This window comes from Amblyomma americanum, chromosome 3, assembly GCF_052857255.1.
Source record: "Amblyomma americanum isolate KBUSLIRL-KWMA chromosome 3, ASM5285725v1, whole genome shotgun sequence".
Taxonomy (NCBI): Eukaryota; Metazoa; Arthropoda; class Arachnida; order Ixodida; family Ixodidae; genus Amblyomma; species Amblyomma americanum.
In genome coordinates, this window is record NC_135499.1 from 103,763,868 (window position 1) to 103,784,976 (window position 21,109).

The 21,109-nt window shown below is 42.0% G+C and overlaps 1 protein-coding gene across 1 annotated transcript; it reads right to left on the bottom strand.

The window, feature by feature from the left end:
- Nucleotides 1-637: 637 nt before the first annotated feature.
- On the bottom strand, nt 638-19,251 carry LOC144124786 (uncharacterized). The gene is made up of 9 exons (XM_077657662.1): nt 19,156-19,251; nt 15,553-15,606; nt 15,438-15,456; nt 14,064-14,086; nt 11,725-11,881; nt 9,864-9,886; nt 7,788-7,947; nt 6,110-6,132; nt 638-992 (listed from the first exon to the last, which is right to left on the bottom strand). The coding sequence occupies exons 2-9, from the start codon at nt 15,599-15,601 to the stop codon at nt 847-849; spliced, it is 600 nt and encodes a 199-aa protein (XP_077513788.1). The 5' UTR covers nt 15,602-15,606; nt 19,156-19,251; the 3' UTR covers nt 638-846.
- Nucleotides 19,252-21,109: the final 1,858 nt, after the last annotated feature.

A 21,109-nucleotide genomic window follows, 5' to 3' on the forward strand; every position in this document is an offset into this window, starting at 1 on the left:
GAATGCGCGAATTTCATTGAACAAAACAGTGTGTGAAACCCATTTACTGTTCCGCAAGTATCTATTCAACGCATTTCCAGCTACTGCATTGAATTAAGTTGTCACAGCTGCTCACCAGTATGAGTATGCACGTTGAAAACTCATCATCCGGTACAAGGAAGCTCTCGTGTTGCTTCACACAGTTTTTCAATCCTTTTTCCTCCTCCTCAGAACAATTGTCTTCGCGCTGTGCACGCCTTGCGTCTTACAAGGGTGTACGGCTCTCCAGCTATGAATAACGTTACTCCCAAATTTTTTTTTCGGAATTGAGGTGCAACTTAATATTCGGTTCATTACAAAGTTCGAAGTTTTCAATCATATAAAAATTAATGGTCATTAATTTGTCTAGATAGCTGCCTTGAAAATTTAAAGCATCGCTTATGTTCGTCTTTATAAACGTTTGCCACTAACTAAATAGAATTTCAGGCACTGCCACTACGCACCTTATTACAGAAGCATAACGCCATGGATGATGTCGTTTGATCGTGAACAACACTAATGGCAAGAACGATACCTACTGCAAACAACTCTTGGTGGCACGGATATAATCAACTCTTTATTGACTGCGAAAAATTGGTACGCTAGAGTGGCAAGTCACACTCATGCAGCGTTCACACACTTTATTTGTCGGCCAGTCATTGTCATGATTAAGCGCTGAACATGAAAACTAAGGTTACAGCTTCCAGTGTTCAGTGCTCTATTGAAGAACGCTTGTTCCCTTTGACAAAATAGGATTCAGATTGGTCGATGTCCTGAGACGTCTCTTCAAAGAGTTGATAGCAGTTGATAGCAGCCGGCCAGGGCAAATTAATCGTGTTCAGGATAAGGATCTGGCAGGAAAGGGGGAGGGTTCCATGGTTTCTGCCACGGCTTGCCAGGCCAAAGTGATCGGGCGACCCTGGTGAGCTTGCGGTCCATAAACGTAGCCAGGGGCTCCTCGGCTGTGTGCTCATCTAGTAGAAAATGAAGGTAAGTTGAGAAAATCTATACAATATTCTGTGTATTATGCTATTTAGGCTAAGCATTTTTGCTTTTTTATTCGTGTAAAAGAGCGTACTATGCCTTTATGCACAGCTGGTAAATTCGCAGTCACCACACTTCTCCTTGTTTCATTTCTTTCAATTGTCATTCTGCATTCTTAGGTTCATAGCTATAGTTTCATTGATGTGCAACTTTGCGCAAAGTATCCTCAAATTATTTATTTTACTGATGTTTCTCTCAGCAAAACTAATGAGATGTCTACCGACAATTCCATCTCCATAACATCTTAAAAGGACCAAAATTGGCATCAAAGTGCGTAGAAACTGGTACGGGTGTAAGCGAAAAATATCATGAGAACTTCCAAGACCTCCGATGATCGATTACAGGCAAGTTTCTGGGAATACTGATGAATTTGATTTTAAAGTCGAAACCGGTTTTGTCGGAACTACTATACTAGTAGATGAGGACGATTTAAACATGAACCGAGCAATTACTTGCCAGCTGGCTTAATAAAAGCAGTGCAAATCCAGTTAATTCAAGTACTTAACCTATGAAATATACGGTGACACTAACATCACCTTCCAAAGCAACGCAACGACCATACTAGCGACATCTGCGAAATCACTTAATTTATTCTCGATTGACACGCGGAAAGGACTCTTCGCTGGAAGAGACTACCAGCTCTTCCCTGAAATGTGGATCCTTGCTGGAGCAGTGAATGGAGTTAAAGGCTTTAAATCTAACCTCTTGATCGCAGCGGTGGCCTAGTCATTAGAGCATCTGCCTCGCATGCGAGAGGTGCGGGGTTCAATCCCCAGTGTCGCCGCGTACCCACCGGCGATAAAAAGGGTACAAGCTTCCCCATCGTCTGTTCCTCGGCTTGTTTAGGGTGAAATGCTTGGGAAATGGGTCTTTGACCCCGACTTGAGTAGAAGAAAATATCTTATGCCATGGCGTTTTTTGGCCACAGATGCCCTTGCGCCATAAAAATCTATAATAGTAAATAATACAAATAAGCTCGAAATGCTTTCGCATTTACAAAATGCACGTTAATTTTTTTCTGTCCCGGTTTAGTTACTACGACTGCAGGACACTATGAATCATTGTTAGCGGACGATGTAAACAGTCTGCTTCGAAAACGAAGGTACAGCAAGCTAATAAAAAATGAAACAAATAACTTAGGCAAGTAACCCACCCGATACACGGTCCTCTCTCACTACGTGCAATTTTCGGCCCCCTGCTCCTTCGCAACGACGGCGGTTATAATGACGAGACTTTTCATGCGCGCTGCAGTGCCTATGCTATACGAATGCATTATTGTTCTACATTTAGAATAGTTCACTAGGCACAGTAAGCTGGTTAGTCTTCAAGCTTTTAACTTCTTGGCGTCTCATTTATTATTGATAAATATTACGTTAGCGTCCTTCGGGATTTATAGTAAGGCGGAACATAAAAATTACAATTCCTCATCATGACAACAACACAGGCGGGGTTTCACTTCCTAAGGGTCATTGTCATTATGATAACCATAACTGTTTCCGCTGCTGCTCAAAGGCCTTTCCCATATCCCCCATACTAGCATTTTCATCTGTCAGCTGTGGCCACCATATCCCGTAAACTTCCTAATCTCGTCCACCCAGCACACTTTGTGACGATTGGTGCTAAACTTGTCTTCTCTTTAAATCTGCACAGGCCACGCCCACGTCTTCTCGATTTCGAATTGGACATCAATATCTCCGGTCTACTGAAATAACCAGCATGCTCTCTCTGGATAACTATGAGCTTTGCACTTATTAGTTATATTTCCACAGCTGATTGCGCTCTTCTCTAATTAAGTTCAACCCTCCCCTCCACTCTCCACGTTTCTGTCATGTAGGTTACCACCGGTAACATACGACTGTTTTATAGTTTCCTCTTGATTCATATTGCTAAACTACAATTCATGACCTGAGCCTGCCTGCCTAATGCTCACCATCCATTCTTAACTCTCCGAGTTAACTCTCATGGCTCTAATCAGCGGTCGCTGCTGCCCTTAGTAAGTGTATTCCCTTACCATTTCCACGATATCTTTGTCTTGAAAACTGTTGTTTTCTTTTGAGAGTGCTGAACATTTGTTTATATTTCTTTATACTAATTTATATGCCCACATTTCTGCTTGGGCTTACAAGGTCTTCGATCATGCTTTGCAATTCCTCCCCTCCATTGCTTAGGAGGGCAATCTTATCAGCAAATCAGAGATTAATCACATATTGTCAATACATTTCATTCCCAACTCTTTAGTTCTCTAGATACTCTTGTAAAGAAGCGGTGAATAGGTCTGCAAAGGTCGTCTCGCCTTGCCTGACGTCCGTTTTTATTTTTATTTTATCAATTCCACGTGTATGACTATGGTCGCTGTGCCACCGCCATACACTTATAAAAATGCTTCTTGTGCATTCTGGTTACACAATACATTCATACCTGCTCATATTTCGACTGAGGGAAATACTTTCTCGCAATCTATATAAATATACAAGATATATGTCCTTCTGTATTCGCCTTGGTGGCCCAAAATCCTTCACCAACACTGGCTGGCATGTCAGCACCGTTTTGACGCCGGCTGAATTCTGTCCCTTTCATTAATGTACTTCTCAATTTATCTCGAAATCTATAAAGTCCATATGAAGAGGTTGGTGATGATGTGCTTATTTTTTTTCACCTCAATGATGTCGTGAATATAGGCCGTTTTTGAGTAGCCTTTCCGAAAACCAGACTGATTCTTTGCATGACTAAATTCTAAGGGCGCTCTCATACTATTGGCCATTACCTCACGAAATAACTTCTAAACGAGGCAGAGTAAGGAGGTCGGCCTTCAAGGTTTTCACTTCTTGACGTCTCAGTTGTTATGGATAAATATTACGTTAACGTCCTTCAAAATTAGTACCCTCGAGGTAATGAGGAACTTAGTACACGGGGTAGCAAGTCTTTCCAGCACATTGTCCCCACCGACTTTCAAGAAATCTCAAGATACCTTGTCCTCACCCGCCACTTCACCATTTGTGTTGCCTGTAACGCTCTTTACTTTCCCTTTTGTTACAGAGGGGATGCCCAATCATTCCACACAACAGGCTTCATCATTGTCATCCTGTTTATTGCGGGCACTGTAAACATGTGTGTAAAGTTCCTTAGACAATTTAAAATCTTATCTGTGGTGGTGACATTCTCCTCCTTGTTTGTAAGGGCGAACATCTGATTTTTGTCCTTGGCCGACTTCTTCTCGACCAGTTTTAGGCTACCTTCCCTCTTAAGAACCTACTCGATCCTCTCCATAATATACTCATTTATGTAGTGTCAGCATCACTCTAACTACATCTACTTCAGGACAAAAACCTATCCTATATATCACCAGTTGGTTCTTTTCTGTGCGAATAGCCGCCATATTATCCCGGAAACTTCCTAGACTCATCCGCCAATTTGGCTTTCCGCCGGCACCTGCTTCACTTGCCTTTCCTTGCAGCACAATCCGTTAGGTTGAAAATCCCTTATCTTGCCTTCACAATGCATACGCAGCTTATGACATTTTTTCTTGATGCAAACTAGGATTTTATTAGCTTGCCTTTGCCCTCTAATTCATTCTGCACTCCATTCTGTTAACTCAGCACCTATCATTTTTATTGCGATAGCTCGCTGCGTTGTCCTCAATATAAGTTCAAACCTTTTCGTTGGTGTCTATGTTTCTTCCCCATAGGTAAAATACAGCTGTTATTTACTTTCCGCTTCAGGGGTATTGGCAAACTGCTATTCATCACCTGAGAATGCCTGCCCCATGTACATCGAATATTTTTTTATATTCCTGGTTATTTCAGTTTCGTAGTCCTGATCTGCGGTTACTGCCTGCCCTAAGTAAATGTTTTTCATTACCACTTTCAATGCTGCTCTGTTGTGATTGTGGATAAATGTGATTGTGGATATTGTGATTATGGATAAGTGTTAGGTGAGAAATAAGAAAAGGAATAAAACTAGAAAAAAGGAGAATGCGCTAGCACGTCTACTCTAAGGCGAAGCCTATACGTCCTCGTAATTTTTTTTTGTGGCACAATCTCTCTACAGTCTTTTAACGAATTCCTATAGTTACTTGATCATCGCCTGGTTCTTTTCCTCTTTTCATTGCCTGTACGCCTTTGTTTGCTTTCTCTTTCGTTACCAGCCGGATACACAATTCTTGACTCCACTCTCACTTCCGCCATTATTATGTCGTCAACTGCGCAGACCTATGTAGAATTTTTTGGCTACCTTGACTGCCTCAGCCATATTGCTATCGATACTGCCCTAATTACTCGTGTTTTGACCGTCACCGTGCACGATTTCGGTGCAGATATGCTTTCCCACACAGGGTATTGCTGTCTTCCGGATGGGCTGCTCTCAATGCAACTTTTTAGAAGGACTCTGAGGAAAAAATCATTTCGGCCCTGTCCATCGGTTACGGCATTCTAACATCAAAATCGCTACTAGCACTTGAAGCGGAGCTTTTACAAGCCAGAAAAGCCAGTGATGTAATAGAGGTGTCGCTATCATCTGCCAATTTCGGAAGAAAACTGCGGTTCATGTGGACAGTTCTTTTTCGCGCAGATTCCAGAGGATGAACGCTACGATGACACTAACATAAAGACAGTATTCGCGGAGTCTTTCTCGGTAAAGACGTCAGGAGTTCGAAACGTATGACGAGAAGAATCTCAAACGCAATTTTCACAGCAACAAACCTGTCTTTTGCTCCCACACATCATCGACATGGCCAGAAAGAGGCAAAACATATTATCTTAAACGGAAAATTTTGCATCGGTTGTCTTTTGGTGTCCCTTCAAAAAGTCGTAAAGATGCAAAAAAATTTTTCCTTTCATCAAATAAAAGTATGTTCTGCACTACGCTGTGCTTATGTGACCTACAAAGCAAGACTTGATAAAAATCAACGTACTAATCTGATGATTAACACGCTAACTCTCGCGGAGTTTTCAATCCATTCTGCCGGTTGCCACCATCTATTATTTGCGTGTAAGCGCATTTTTTAAGGGGGAGAAAGGAGACCGTTTAGTACACAAACTCTTAAACTTACCGTCGTCATCTTGGCCCGAGTATCTGTAAAGAAGACATCAAGATAAATTGAATATTTTTTTTCTAATTCCAACAAAAAACAATGCAGACTTTTTTGTACACAATTAAATGAAGTTCGGTGGCTCCAAACAAATAAATTTTATGATGATCTCCTTGGCAGAGACATCGGCATCGCCTCTGCTGCGCACAGCGCACTCGCTCACCGAATATTTTATTATATTCCGCCGTCAGTTTTGCGAAGCAGATCTCTAAAGGGTCACTGAGACAGCATGCTTGGCTTTACCTTGAACGCTTTGTTTATTTTTATTTATTTATTTATTTATACCTCACAGGCATCGAAGAGCATTGAGGAAGATGGTATCAAGGAAAGTAATATATAGAAATAATAAACAACGATAACGGTCCAAGGACGCGGTACAAGGCAGCACAAAGATGATTTAAAACGGTAAGAGCACAAAGTTGATTTAAAACGGACCAAAAACATCTCAACAAAAAAACAGAAAATGCTAAAAAAGCGCAAAACACGAATATGCGAAGAAGTAGTATTCAGGTGCACTCAAAAACAGTGGTACATCAGAGAAAATATAAAACCAACTGAAATTGTAGAACAGCATTTGAAACAATACCAAAGGGATAAATGCGTACATAGGGCCGTTTTAACTCTACAGAAACCAGACCACGGTATTATGTTGTCCGGAAGATTATTCCAGAGCCTAATTGCGTTAGGTAATACAGGTGAGTTAAATTAATGTGTTTTGACATATATACGATTGAAGCTAAATTGAGTTTGATCTGCAGTCTCTCGCATGTGAACGATTAGCGCCAAGTTATTTTTCATACTAAGCAGCAGTCTCCACGCAAGCTATCACGTTACACACTTACGCATGTCGCAGTACTAATCTGACGCCGTCTCTAATGCCAATTGTATTTTTCGTGCACCATACTATCAACGCCAGCGTATTTTTACCGATCAAACTCGGCCGGTTTCTCGTCGAGTAGCAAAACCTGCCACTGGGACTCGACCTGCTTCCTGTCAATGAGAAGAGCACGCTATAAGGACCGAGCAAGCGTCACTCCCGGTCGCCTCCTCTTCCGCCAACTCCGTTATTTAGGAGTTTCAGAGCAGTGTCACATAGTGGTCAAGAGAGTCACGTAAGCTAGAAAATAGCAGAATGACTCCATGTGAGACTATTTATTGGAGTGAACTTGCGCCCACAGACACATGTCGACGGCTGCTATAACAGGATACGCGTTCTATAGACGTCGGGTTAGATTGCGCGGTCTTGTCAGGCGCGCTAAGCATCGGCATGGGAGTTTCGAATTGAGGAGCCTAAAACACCATCCACAGTGGCGAACTTCGTAGAAACAGACGCGCTGACCAACACCCTCCCAGGGCGCTCTGGCTGTGCGTCGCGTACCGAAGAAAGCGATGAGGCTGTTTCCCGACGACTACAAGCAAAACACATAAAAAAATCATAGACGCCACTTCGCGGAAATTTCTTCCATGCAGGGTGGTGATTAAAATGATTAAAGGAAACATTTTCGCTACTTTGAACAACCCGACAATAAAATCCAATACTGTCTTTTTTTCCTTGGGGCAAGCTGCCATTTGAATCGAGTACCTGCATCACGAAACTAAGCTGTAGTGATTAGCCAAAGAATCCCAGCCTCGCACGCACCTAGCTGGTCTTTCTGGTTTTCCTGCTAGGTAATCCTGGTTCCACTGACGACCGATCTGTGAGAATGCCATCGTGTCACTAGGTGGCACAAAAGGTGGCGGGTTCTGTGGACGCTCCCATGGAAACTTGCCCCAGATGCGATACTCATCACTGTTGTCGCCTGCAAAAAGCAGAACATAATCATAGGTCTTATGCTCAGAGATCTCCAAGACATTTCACGCTGCGGACATTTCACACTGCGTGAAAATGATCGCCCTTATCCGTTTGTTTGTAAACCAATCTATGTTTCCTTCTGCTCAGTTTACGAAATTAACAAAACTCCTTCATAATTCCAAATTAACTGTTACATGAAGACAGTAGCATTTACAAACTGTGATAAAAGACTTAATAAACAGGAAATAACTATTTCAGTACACAGAACAAGACTACTTCTTACAGTTATCTGTTCACAGAACTGATGATTTACTGCTTTAAACCTAAGCGTTAATTCACGACATTCGAAATAATGACCGCAGTGGTCTTACTTGCTCATGAAGCTTGAGTACAACTTTCTTTGTCATTGTGCATATGTCCTGCTTTTAATAAGTGATGTATTTAAATCAGTCGATGCCATTGTGATCTCACTATGCACCCTATCCCCTCCAACTATCCACCTCCCACACGTGTCAATCGCCCTGCTCTCCTTCCCGCCCTTTCTTTCCCGCTCTCAGCTCCCCTCTGCATTAAAGTCTCCTCACAAAAAATATCCGGCATGGTGGTTTGTGAAACATTCGCTGATTGATCGAGTAAGTTATGACGTCATCAGCTCATGTTCCAAGTCACATGACACCCTTAGCTCAGCCCCTTTCTTCATCTGCCAACCGTCCGCCTCTCCTGCCTCCACTCTCCTCGCCACATTAAAAGCCTAATCACGGAACAAAAAAATATGTTGATGTATGTAATCAAAAATCGCTTATTGGTGGCATTGTGGCTTGTCACAAATTCTCTCATTAGTCGCGACAGTTATGACGTACTCGGGTCAAGTAAAGTGAAACCTACCAATTGTGCTCGGCATGGACAGAACAAACACGCACGAGCGCCAGCCAGCAGCCTGCAGATGCCGTCAGATTATCACGTGTAATCGGCAAATAAGCGTCTCCCTTGTTGCAGCACATACTCTTGCTTTCGGAAGGGCAAATATTTTACACCATAAAGTAAGCAGCTCCACAAATTTGGAATAAAGTGTCAAAAACTCCAGTTTTGAGTTAGGCAACTGTAACAGGGTAAAGAACATGTTCAGTAGTGACGGAAAACGGTAGCTTTAGTTTGGGATTGGTAATCGTTATAAATAACGTGTCCAGCAGAGTTAACTTCTTCGAATGTATCCCACTGTCACATTGACAAAACGCATCCAAATGAACTCCAACTGCCAATACAATTCTGAACTCCAAACACAATCCACACTTCCGGCTGAGCGAGGGCCTTAGTTGTCTGTACAATTTTTCTGAAGAAAACTGTTCTACAAGAAAATTGTTACAGCTTTTGCTTCGTCAACAAATTGTGCCCAACGTCGCGAAATGACATCATACCGATTTTTAAAACACGGTGGCCGAGGCAGTTTTCTAGCTTACTTTTTCTATCCTCTACGCATCTTCTTCTTTACAATGTGTTTACTAGCTCTCAGGGTTGCAGGTATAACTGTAGTTTTCTTCATCACTACTATATTTTTTGAAAGTTATATGCAGTGTTTTACCTGTATGATACACCGTGGAAAGTGCCGCTCCAATCTAATTTGACATATCGTGTTGAATAGAATCAACTTTTATTCTTTAACGCTTCGCGTGAAGAACTTTCTCTTCAGCGCATAAGCGTTCTTAGTTTCTGCCAAGAGCACGCCGCGAACTTCAAGATCTGCGCTGCGTCGATCGAAATATGGTGTGATGGTGCGTTTACATTAAGTCGAATATTTTGGTGCCCAAAGCCGAAATCAATGGGATCCTTGATCATGTTGTAAATGGTGTTGTTTAGAGCGATTTCGTTTGCATTGATTTTTATTTTTATTTTGACGCCTCCTGAACGAAAATACTTGTTACTTACCTTGGTATTCCTTCAAGATGTCTCTGAAATTAAAACAGAAGGATGAACGTAAGGTTCTTCTTCAGAAACCATTATATTTTTTTGCACTACGGGCGCGAAAAATATTGTCACTTAGTTCATAAAGTGCAAGCAATCTGACATTTTTGCCGCCCTGAAAGCTTCTGACGTTCTTGTAAAGGCGACGTTCAGAGCAAAAAATTACGAGCCTTCATCCTTTAAAACCAAGCAGATTTTTTTTTAAAGCGGGCAGCTGCTTAAGCAGCCATTTTCAAAGAAAACACGCAGTAATTTTTTTGTTCTCCTCTGAGTGGATAAAGAGGAATATGACGTAATGATACTTCAGATGCAACAGCAGAATGGACTCCTTTGTATTAACAGTCTTGCCTTGTTTATTGGCAGCATTCTTTAGAAGGCAGCCAAGCGAACCCAATTTTGTTCTTATTAGGAAACACACGTATACATTGTAAACGTAATCTAGAGGAATATCAATCGAATACACCATTGTCGCTTTTTAAAAAGCACACTAAAGCAATCTAGTGCTTGTCGCAGATTTACTTAAATCGCTGTTAGCCTGAAATATTCTCACAAGTACAAGAATGGATAGTGGGATGCGTTCTTTTTGGTCCGCTATGAAGGAAAAACACCGCGCCGATCCAGGACAGATTTATAGACAGAACTGTGCGCTGTACTTGTCTCTATCTGCATCTCTCCCTTTTGTGCATGATCTTTTTCTTTGATTATGATATTTGCTGAAGCGCCGATTATTGTGCGATTCATTCATTTTTGAAAAGCTGTTTCGCACTATTTCTTTACCTGACATGGCTGCAGAGATTATAATAAAATTCTTTCACTTTGCTCGCTATGCCCGGTATAGAGGTATCGTCTCAGACAATAGAACTTACATAGCTCCTCACGCTGCGTAGCCTTCCAGTAAACTCTGTTTTCTTAAACTTGCGAAAGCATTTTTTTTTGCTCATTAGCACCCCGAAAACATTTGAAAAGAGTGGGACAGCGACAAGAAACACGTACACACACAGAGCTGCGCTCTGTGTGTGTACGTGTTGCTTGTTTCATGCATATATAACTATGAATCCCTCCCGACAAACTGCCATTTTATTTTTATGAACGTCATCCAAATTCATGTATATATGCCTTATAATACCTAGGACGAAATGCCCCGCCGCGGAGGCTCAGTGGTTACGGCGCTTGGCTGCTGACCCGAAAAACCAGGGTTCGATCCCAGCCGTGGCGGTCGAATTTCGATGGAGGCGAAATTCTAAAGCCCCGTGTACTGTGCGATGTCAGTGCACGTTAAAGAACCCCAGGTGGTCGAAATTTCCGGAGTCCTTCGCTACGGCATCCCTCATAGCCTGAGTCGCTTTGGGACGTTAAACGCCTAAAAAGCCATAAGCCAAACCTAGCACGAAATGACAGATCGGTATGATACACTAGCAAAAATCAAAAAGGCTCACGTTCTTCCCGCATCCACGTAACGGAATGGAAAAAAGTTAATTTTGCGAGAAAACAGTGTACTATGACGTGAGCTGTAGCGAAAATCTCTACTATAATGCTAATTACGTAAGGCTTTTAACCTGTACCTAAGCCTCAGTAATTCGCGTTCACAAATGTGTCTCATAGCACTGAGTATTGCACCTTATACCCATGCTCAGCGTATGAATACCTTAGCATTGAGCTAATGCAGCGGCTTCAAATCATGACGAAATTTCTAAGGAAAGGGTTAAGTCCAGAAACGTTTTATAAAGCCTTTCAACCCTGTTTAATTAGAACCGTTTCTGCAGCGTTTGTTAGAGAAGCCAGTGCTTTAACTCAACCGTCGTGGATATATGCAGGCCTTACTTACCTCCAAGGTCCCGAGGGGTCGTCCGATGTCCTCTTTAGGCTCCTCCATCGGCCGGTCCGGGGCATTAGGAAATCATCTGGCGGGAAGATTGGCGGCGGGTTTCCTGGCTGGTCCCACGGGAACTGGCCCCACTGGCGGTATTCGCTCGTCTTGTCGTCTGGCCAAAATGCGGCATGCCGGAAAAGACCAAGCTTAATGTCACCTAATGCACGCATCTCGGGTTTCTAGGGCTCCAGTGCTCAAGAAACAGCAGATTTTTTGGGTACCCTCTCGGGAACTAGCATGAATGCTGCACTTCCCGTGCTTTTCACAGCGTAGAAGGCGGCACTGCGAAGCGAGTAACGTTAATGCCCTCTAATGCAGCCGGGTGGATGTTCCTAACCTCTGGGGCATAAGCATCAATACAAACAACCTCAGAGAGCACCGGGTTTGACAGAAATAAACAGAGCCCCAGAGTTGAGTTGAGTTGAGTTCAGTTGTATGCTACAGGTAGGATTAGCGTTGCTTATTCTGCCGGCAATTTCTCCACCGTCGCGTCACTTATATGTTAATAATGACCTAAAACCTGTCCGATCTACTCCGATATGCGCACAGTCACTTATAATAGCACATATTCCAATCCCGCAGTAACCATCTATGCACACATTCACTCACAGTAGAACATAGTCCACTCAAGAAGTCACCATCTATGCACATATTCAGTGACAGTAGAACATAATCCATTGCAGTGCCACCATCCATGCACACATTCACTCACAGCATAACATGGTCCACTCCAGAAGACACCATCTACGCACACATTCAATCACAGGAGACCATAGTCCGTTCCTGCTGTCACCATTTAGAGACAAGATCAGTGTCCTGCAGAAATGTTAAAAGAAGCTGTGCAGCCTCCCAATCGCATGTACACTTCAAGCTTAGTACTGTGACTTTTCCACCACAATTATTCTACTGCATATTCGTTGGTATGTGATTTTTTTACAAACATGAGTTTCACCCTCGATCATTCTCATAAGCTTTCCGAAAGATGTCGTGGCTGTGATGTTAGTTTGCGAAACTACACATCTACTGCCTGCAGCTAACAGCGGGCCCAAGCAATAACATATTCTAGACAAATGCTTTTGAAATTTAACAAAGCTGAAGAGGAGAACGTGCGATGCTTAGGTAGCTCAATAATCAGGACTAAGACATCATGGAATTGCAGCGCTGGCAGAAAAGGACACAGAGAGAACACACACATACAATTGCGCTGATTGCATGTGTGTGTTCTCTCTGTGTACTTGTCTGCCAGCGCTGCGATTCATGATGTTCGACAACTACCCACTAGCCCGGCAACATACCCTGCGCATGTCTAAGAGCATATATGCGCCTGCAATCCCCGTGCTATAAAATTCTGAAGATGTAGGGAACCGTTAAGAACGACCAGCGGCATGCAGGTTAACTGTGTGCTGCGGTTTGCACAAAATCAAATACAGGTAGGACCATAGCCTAACGCAAGGATACACTGCCTGGAGCAGCACTGCCGTGATTGGCATTTAGATGTAAACCTCTTTTCGCATTTTCCAGATTGCTCTTCTATGTAAACTTAGCTAGCTCTGAGCGAATCTTGTTTATTATCGGTCATTGTAAGGACGGCTTCCTTTTAATGCCTGTCAATGCAAGTAATGCCTGTAATGCCGGCGCATCGCTTGGTGTAGATAGTAAAAAAGTGTGAGCAATTTTTTTTCTCGTCGCGAAACAATTTTATAAATACTAAGTAACTTGCTGAAAGAGTCTTTTTTCAACATATTTATCGAAGCTAGGTCGAAGTATCAGCCTCCAGAAATCCAGAACGCCTACTTCCGGGTCAGTCTATATTTTCAAGCTAAATCTAACACCAAAGCAGCCTAAAATTTATGCTGCATTGCATATAAAGAAGCCGGTTTGAATTTTGCATTTGATTTACTGTGTGCTTCCGTACTGGAGCCCAGTTTTACTATTCATTAGCATTCAGAAATCATCAAAATGAAAACTAAATATTTTGTCCGATATCTTCAATGCCTGGGATCAAACGCGGTCAAACAATGGTGGAACATATCGACATAGCTATAAAATTGGTGCGAATAACTTTTTTTACATCGTTTAGAGTAGACGACAGCCAGTTAATGGAATTCATATGGCAATAGCAAGATACAATAAATGCATTCACAACGTTCCACTGCTTCCAGCACTGACAGACGATCTCTTCAGGGAAGTGCTTACTAAGTAGAAGTAGTGTAACGCTGTGGTTCACTATTTATAGATATTTCCGGTAATTTCGGCACGAAAGAAAAAAATGAGCTGAAGTGGATTTTTCTCACCTTCATTATCGTTGTCCAGGTGCCTGAAATGTAGTGAAATAAAACGTGCCGAAAGGATTGAGCATCACTCAACATCATCACGACTTTGTTTGAGGCTAATAATTTATCATCATTTTGCTCTCATTCAAGCGACAAAAGTAGATAAGCTTCCCGCTTTTCATTAAAAATGCTTATTTTTTAACACACGCGCACCGGCCTACTATATAAACTGCACATGTCGGATTACACACCCCTTTATGGTAGCAAGGAGTAGCAGTTGCGGCGGCTCATTTCCTCGTTTTTTGTTCCGCTTTCAAATGCAACTTGTATTATCTTTTGTCATGGCCTGGAATTCTGTCATGCCGCCGGTTTCGAAAGCATTGACCGGCAGCTACTACCGTTTATATAAACGGCGCAAAGCGAAATATAAAAGGACATTTTGAAATTTCCTACTTGGCAAAAGAAAATCGAGCTTAAGTTCAACCATTCATTAACCGATTGAATTTGAAGTCGAAAAGTTATTGTTTTATTCCTTGAAGGGCTTATGGAACAACAAAAACTCGAATACAATTCAAACATTTACTACAAAATATTACAGTTCTTTTTGCACTTTTCTGGTCTTCTGTTAATGTCTGCCCAGCATACGTTAAAGAGCAAACGCAAATCTAAAACGTGTGCATCAGTCAAACATGCAACATAGTGCAATGTTCAAGCAGGTTACTGCACATTCCATGTTTGAATGGTTCTTTTCTAAAGCTACGCTACAGCTAACATTAAAAATTCTCTAGGAAACTACCAAAACATTCGTAATTGTTTCATTCAAACCGCACGTACATTCTATCCGGGTTCGGGTGCCTATTCTTCAGCATGTCCTTCGCTACGCGAAAGCGAACTTTTTTTTTTAGGCGCAGCCTCTGTTTATTATAGAAGCAGAGGGATTCAATATAGACAATGTAGAGACTCTTTTATCTTTTTTTATTCTTCCTTTACTAGAACTTCCTTGCTATATACTTACTGCTCAGTAGCCAGCGTGCGTAGTGAGGCAAGACAATCCCCTTCACGTCGTGGCTCTATTTTAAACTCTTTCTTTATAGCAGTAGTTTTAAAACGATACTGAGGTATAAATTATTTGAGATTTGCTTAAAATTGTGCTAATTGCATTAACACCTTGCACCGCATGCCCTGATTCGCTATTTATAAATTATTTCTAATAATCAATTAAGACCTTAATTAATAAACAGACTCACACTGTCGTTGCTGTAAACAATAAATTTCCTTACTGCGCACAAGCTATCATCATACACATTTAGCGTATTCTACTCGATCACACTGAGTACGTATATAAAGCGGGATAAATCCTTCTTGCAAAGGTATTTGCGTAAAGAATGGACTCACGTTCGGAAAGCGGCTCCACCTGAAAGGAATATATTTTCCCAGCATTAAACACCATATACTGAAAAGCACTAATTGCCGAATTTGCAACTGTTCGGAGCAAGAAAATGCAACTCACAGGCGACCGCGAATAGACAGGTAAGCACGAGAGGCCCCGCAAGCTTCATCGCGCCTGAAATAATAAGGCGAAAAAAAAACAATTTTTTTTACTTCCACCTATCAGGTTCCTCCGCAGTGAACATTGCTTACTAGTTCGCAAGTTTTTACAACAGGCCAATTTTGAGAATCAAGTTAAGTCATGGCTACATTGATAAAAAAAATAATTCATGCCATGAACTAAACGATGTCAAATCGTTCGTGTCGAAGGTTTTCAAAGTGCACCGCATAGCTTCAGATACCTTCATTGACATATTGATTGAAGGACAGCGAAGAAAAAGACGAGGCACTTGAAGGAACACACGACGAGCGCTCGTGTGTTTCATCAAGTGCCTCGTCTTTTTCTGCGTTGTCCTTCAATCAAGATGAACCATTACCAACATGCCCAACTTCTCGCTCTGCTTCGATTCACTGACATATTTTCGCGTGGCAACAACAAGTCATAGAAAATCGCGGTGACCTACTTGACAGTGAGTCTATCGGTATGAAAAAGGAATACAGCCTGGCTGAACCCGTTCTGAGACACGCACAATAGGCAGCTGCTTATCGAATTGCCCTGGCTCGCAGGCGAGCTCTATTCAGTCCCGACACCAATACTTTAGGATAGCTTACATGCAAGGTCATCAGCTGCCAAAACGATTATGACTCGTGAGCATGACCGCGATGCTTGACGAGATAACTAATAGCGCCGTTAAAGCGTAACTGAAATAACTTGCCGAATACCATAGGGCAGGTTGTTTATAGCCGTATTAAGGTGCCACTGGCTCAGCAGTATACGCAAGGTTATATTTATGGAAATAATTATATGCGCATCAGAATAAGCAACGTGAAGATGTGTTCAGAATTATTTTATATCGCCAATAAGCAGAATCGCGGTGGTACACTCAAAGCAAAATCACCGTTAGCACACGCGGAATCAATAAACTTCAGTGAGCTAAGGTTTAAAATACGGTGACAGGCTAAGAACGCAGAACATTTAATGCGCTCAGTGTGGACAGAACAATGACTAACGAAAGGAGGTGCCACATGAACGTAGCGCAATACCAACCAGTGCGGCACTATTGCAGTACTAACTAGCCTCTCTTCTCACATTGCTGCTAGTAATCAACAGTTAATTACCCGTAATATATTACACGTAGAAAATTCACCGTGATCTTTAGCCTCGATTATAGAGCATCATCACAAATTTTCAGGTCAGTTTTAGTCACTGAAATGTATTTCATTCTCTGAAGCATAGTGACAAAAATTATGCTAGCTACATGTGCATAACAAAGGATGCTAAGGCGATATTCCTTTCAACATCCGGCGTATCGCATACGTTGAAAACAATTAAAATAGCATAGACTTTACTGTTATCCCCCTAAAGGTAGTCATATTTTTGCGCTGCTGAAAAATCTCCTATCCCGGCATGCTTACGAAAGCAAAGAAAAATTTACAGCTGCCTGAAATAAAGAAGGCGTGCTGAAAAATCATTCATTAATAACTGCATACGGAGGTAAAAGCCACTAAATTTCCCAAGACCTTACTTCTGCGTCAGGATTACAGTATGAATTTGAATATTGCTGTTCATTTATATTATTGCGTCTGGCTAAAGAGCGGCAATTCTATCCTTCTCAGACCTAGTGAAACTCATGTAAAGAGCTAATAATAATGTCAGTCGCATTAATCTGTCCTCAATAAATGTAGCTGTTTCTATTTCTAAGGTGCTGCAATGCAAGGGCCAATACCAACAAAATATTTCGAGTTGTGAATTTTTTTCGACTTTTCCATTTCCCGGATGTGTCAGGAATCAAGTGTCCTTCCTTGGTACTGCTTGTTGCTAAATGCAGTGGGTAGCTCCTGTTGCCTGTTCGTTTCCTGTTGCCCCGATAACTACGAGCTAAAGCACCGCCATTTCAGTGCATTGGTGCTAGAAAAACACATATCGTTCGATCCTCACGCTTTCTTGGCACTTCAACTGGGACAATGCTTCTAATCTTATTTGCTTCTTTGCTCGAGAGGGGTAGTGAGGCTGCAATATAGCTGCTATCTTTTCTCGCCCTGAAAATCCTGTTTTCTTGCACTTTCCTCTTCCTTGCTTTTTCTTGACCATTGATTACGGAACATTGTAATAATACTTCAAGTACACACATGTATCTTTGGTATTTCGCAGGCAGGTGTTACAAAAGTGCATACTGAATGTCGCACCCATTTTGGTGACTTGAAGATAAAAAGAGTTTCAAAGCCACCAGCATTCACATTGCATGCCACGGAAGAACTTAAGGCTTAATTTTCTTCATCACTTTTCCTGTAGCATCTCTCGTACCCCTTAATTATGTACGCAAACTCTCCTAAATGAGATAAAAATAAGATCAGCACTGTTTATATGAAGATATGAAATTGGTCCCTGGTAGTCTTGTGCGCATAGCCCTGGTCCTGTCCAATTTGCGAACGTCTGTTCATTGCGACCGTTCATTCGAATGAAGCTTCTTGTAAGCTTATGCTGAAGCCTTCCTGCAACCAATCTTTAAATGAGTTGTTCTACTGTTTGAGATCACAGGAAAATTCGGTGATTACGGGATCACGTTGTTTCCTCATAAATAAATCTGTTCAGCAAAAAAAGCGTAATTTGTTACCTGTTCCTTCCACGACATTTTTAGGGCCCAATCAATAACTTAAAGGAAACTAACTGCAGTATTCCACAAGTTTTCCTCAGTAGCGACGACGTTTGGATTCGAGAGCTGAAGCCCCCGGACTCTATCCCTGTCGTGGCGAATGCATATTGATAAGGCAGAAATCCAAAACTCTCGGCAGCCTGAGGTTTTGGCCCACGTTAAAGAATGAGGCCTAGGCCCTCTACTACACTGCATTACTTCCTATCCGACAGGGTATCTATGACACATTGTACTTAATCAGTCAATGGCATCTGCGTCTAGTAACTAAGAAGTCTGAAAGCTCACAGTCCTTCCAAGCGACGAAATAATATCCAGGAACTTGTGTGCGGACCAAACAATCGGTTTTGTTCGAGATTTAAACCGCTCAATTTAGTGGTTTGCACTGAGCTATTGCCATGCAATGCTTACGGAAAAAGACGCCCATACACTAAGCTTTTAAATCATAGCGACATTCATGCTCTCTGCGTGACATATACTGCCAACCTTCGTGCTTGCATCGTTCAAGAAAAAAAGGCAGACATAATGTCATGTTGCATGCGACATTGAAGTATCTATTTTTGCGATTGTGATTGTTTATTGATTTCTTTCTAATACAAAGAAAAGTTTCCAATACAAGGCAGTTTATACCAAGAGTAAGAGAACCATAAGTGATTACAGACTTTTTTTTGGTGTCGCTCAAGTCCCTACCTGCTAGACGTGCTCAGGTTTGGTAGCAGAGCTTCCCAAATAGCGCCAATAAAGGCGTGCGCTAATCAAAACTAAGCATTTACAAAACTAGGACAAAACATACATGAATACATATGGTGCACTCTGAGCATGACAGTCATAAGCAATATATTTTTTTTTCTGCAGAACGCTCATGTATAAAAAGCTGCAAAGCAGTCATAACTGCTACAAAGTTTGTTACTTACTCGCTTACTCCTGTACGAATATCAGCCACGAAAGATGGCACGTCCTACTGCTCACAACGCCTCGCGCCGCATTTATACCAAAGGACAGAAAGCTAGGCGACTGGTGGGCAGCCATTGTTAGCCCTTATCACCGCCGCTCTTCTTAGATAGAACGGTCTCTCGGGAAGTTTCCGCAACCGCTGCAACTTGAGGCGTTTCGCCGCGTGCGGTTTTGCATTTGTTTGTCTCCGCATTTTTTTTTCATGGCAAGCGTCTCGGGACAACATGACTGCCTCAACGAACTATTATCGGCGGCAGCGAGCGCTAGGTATACGGTAGCAAAACTCCCTGCATACTCACTAGCCGCACTTATCGGGTGGCGCAGCTTTGGAAATTCTAGAGCGTGTGGATTCGACGTATCGGTTGCGAGCGATTAACACACACGCGTGTGGCAACTACGATTCCGCGTGACCTAAATACTTGGAGGGGCTGCCAGTGCACGTTAGCCGTTCTTTGAGAGCAAACAACGATAAAGTAAGCACGTGTTCCGGTGACGAAGCCGGAACCGGAGCAGAGGTGTTCAAAGTGGTTCTCTAGCGGGTTATTGGGACCTCGCCAAGCACAGAGTTCACATCCGCTAACGGCCGTTCTACCCTCAAAGGCTTCTTCACGTGCCAAATTTGAAAAGTAATAGAAAATTCTTGACAAAAAATTTCGTTCAACTCCAAATGTTCCGTCTCTCTTTTCCTACCCTGCTGTGGCCTTACGTTTTATGAACCTGCAGACACGAATAGTAATGGCACAAGCTCACATCCCCCAACTGCTAGATAATGGTGCTTCCATTGTCATTATCTTGTATTCATTCCCGCTCTTTGTCTCCATGTGGTGAGCCGGTGTACGTCACCGGAAATATGGGAGACAGAAAAACAGCAATGAACAAATCTGAGCGTCTAATTCTTTATCTCTGCGGCGCTTGTATTACATCTGATTAGTCGAGGCGACTGCACCGCGCTGCAAGTGCAATATCAAGGCACCTATGGCGGCAAAAAAGTTAAAAGGGTGCGATATGTAGTGATGTGGTAAATAGCTCGGTTGAATTTTCGCACGTCATCTAAGTTTCCAACAAAGCGTACCATGGCCGTGAAAAGATTATGCGCTGCCTACACGTTAAAGCAGTATGTCTACACTGAAAACGTTTCACTATGCCATTAGTTTTCAGGCGAGAGGCTATTATAAAGCACACTGGTATTCTCTTCAGTGAACAGTACCAGCACAAAGTGATATAATCAAATGTGGCATCATAAACTCAAGCCGCAATGCGAACACATACAAATTTGGTTCTTGCCCCGAGAGTAAAGCGGCCTCTCTTAATCCGAGATTTCTTAAGTGGTGTAGTAAACAAGATACTCGTCTTGTCTGCCTGCACTGTGAGCCGACAATACATAAGTGATATCTCGAGATGGGAGAGTCTGATTTGTCTGCAGTGGACGCACTCAAAAGGACCGACATATGTCTGAAAGCAGTTGAGTTTCTTTTAGTTCTGTAAATAGAACACAGTTCTTGTATTTTAAAGAGGCATCGAACAGGTTTTCTTCTGTCACATGCCTATGAAAGAATAACTAACTTAAATATAATGAAGGAAGGCAGAATTAACATAATAAAAAAACAGCAGAAAAAAGTAAAGCAAATATTTCGCGCACAAGAAAAATAAATTTATTTTCAGAAGCACCACCTCTATTCAACAGTTTATGTTTGCGTGTTTGTTCTCAGTCGCATAATATGGTGGTATTTATTAAGGTGAACGGTCACTAATAATGCACATGAGACCATTAATCCGCACTGAGGGAGCGCTTTTCATCAAAAAAAATTTAAATACTTTAAGTTGAATATTTCTAGCGCTGAGATAAATTCTGTATTAAATGCATTCGTCTTCAGAAGCATAGTTTTTTTCTTTTCAAGAAAACGAAAAGCCCTA

Excerpts from the sequence above, each read along its gene's own strand:
- LOC144124786 (XM_077657662.1), bottom strand. The coding sequence starts at position 15,601 with ATGAAGCTTGCGGGGCCTCTCGTGCTTACCTGTCTATTCGCGGTCGCC. Across the intron at positions 11,882-14,063 it reads CCTGGACAACGATAATGAAG|ACGACAAGACGAGCGAATAC; the intron begins GTGAGAAAAATC and ends CATTTTGGCCAG. Across the intron at positions 9,887-11,724 it reads GACCCCTCGGGACCTTGGAG|AGACATCTTGAAGGAATACC; the intron begins GTAAGTAAGGCC and ends TTTTAATTTCAG.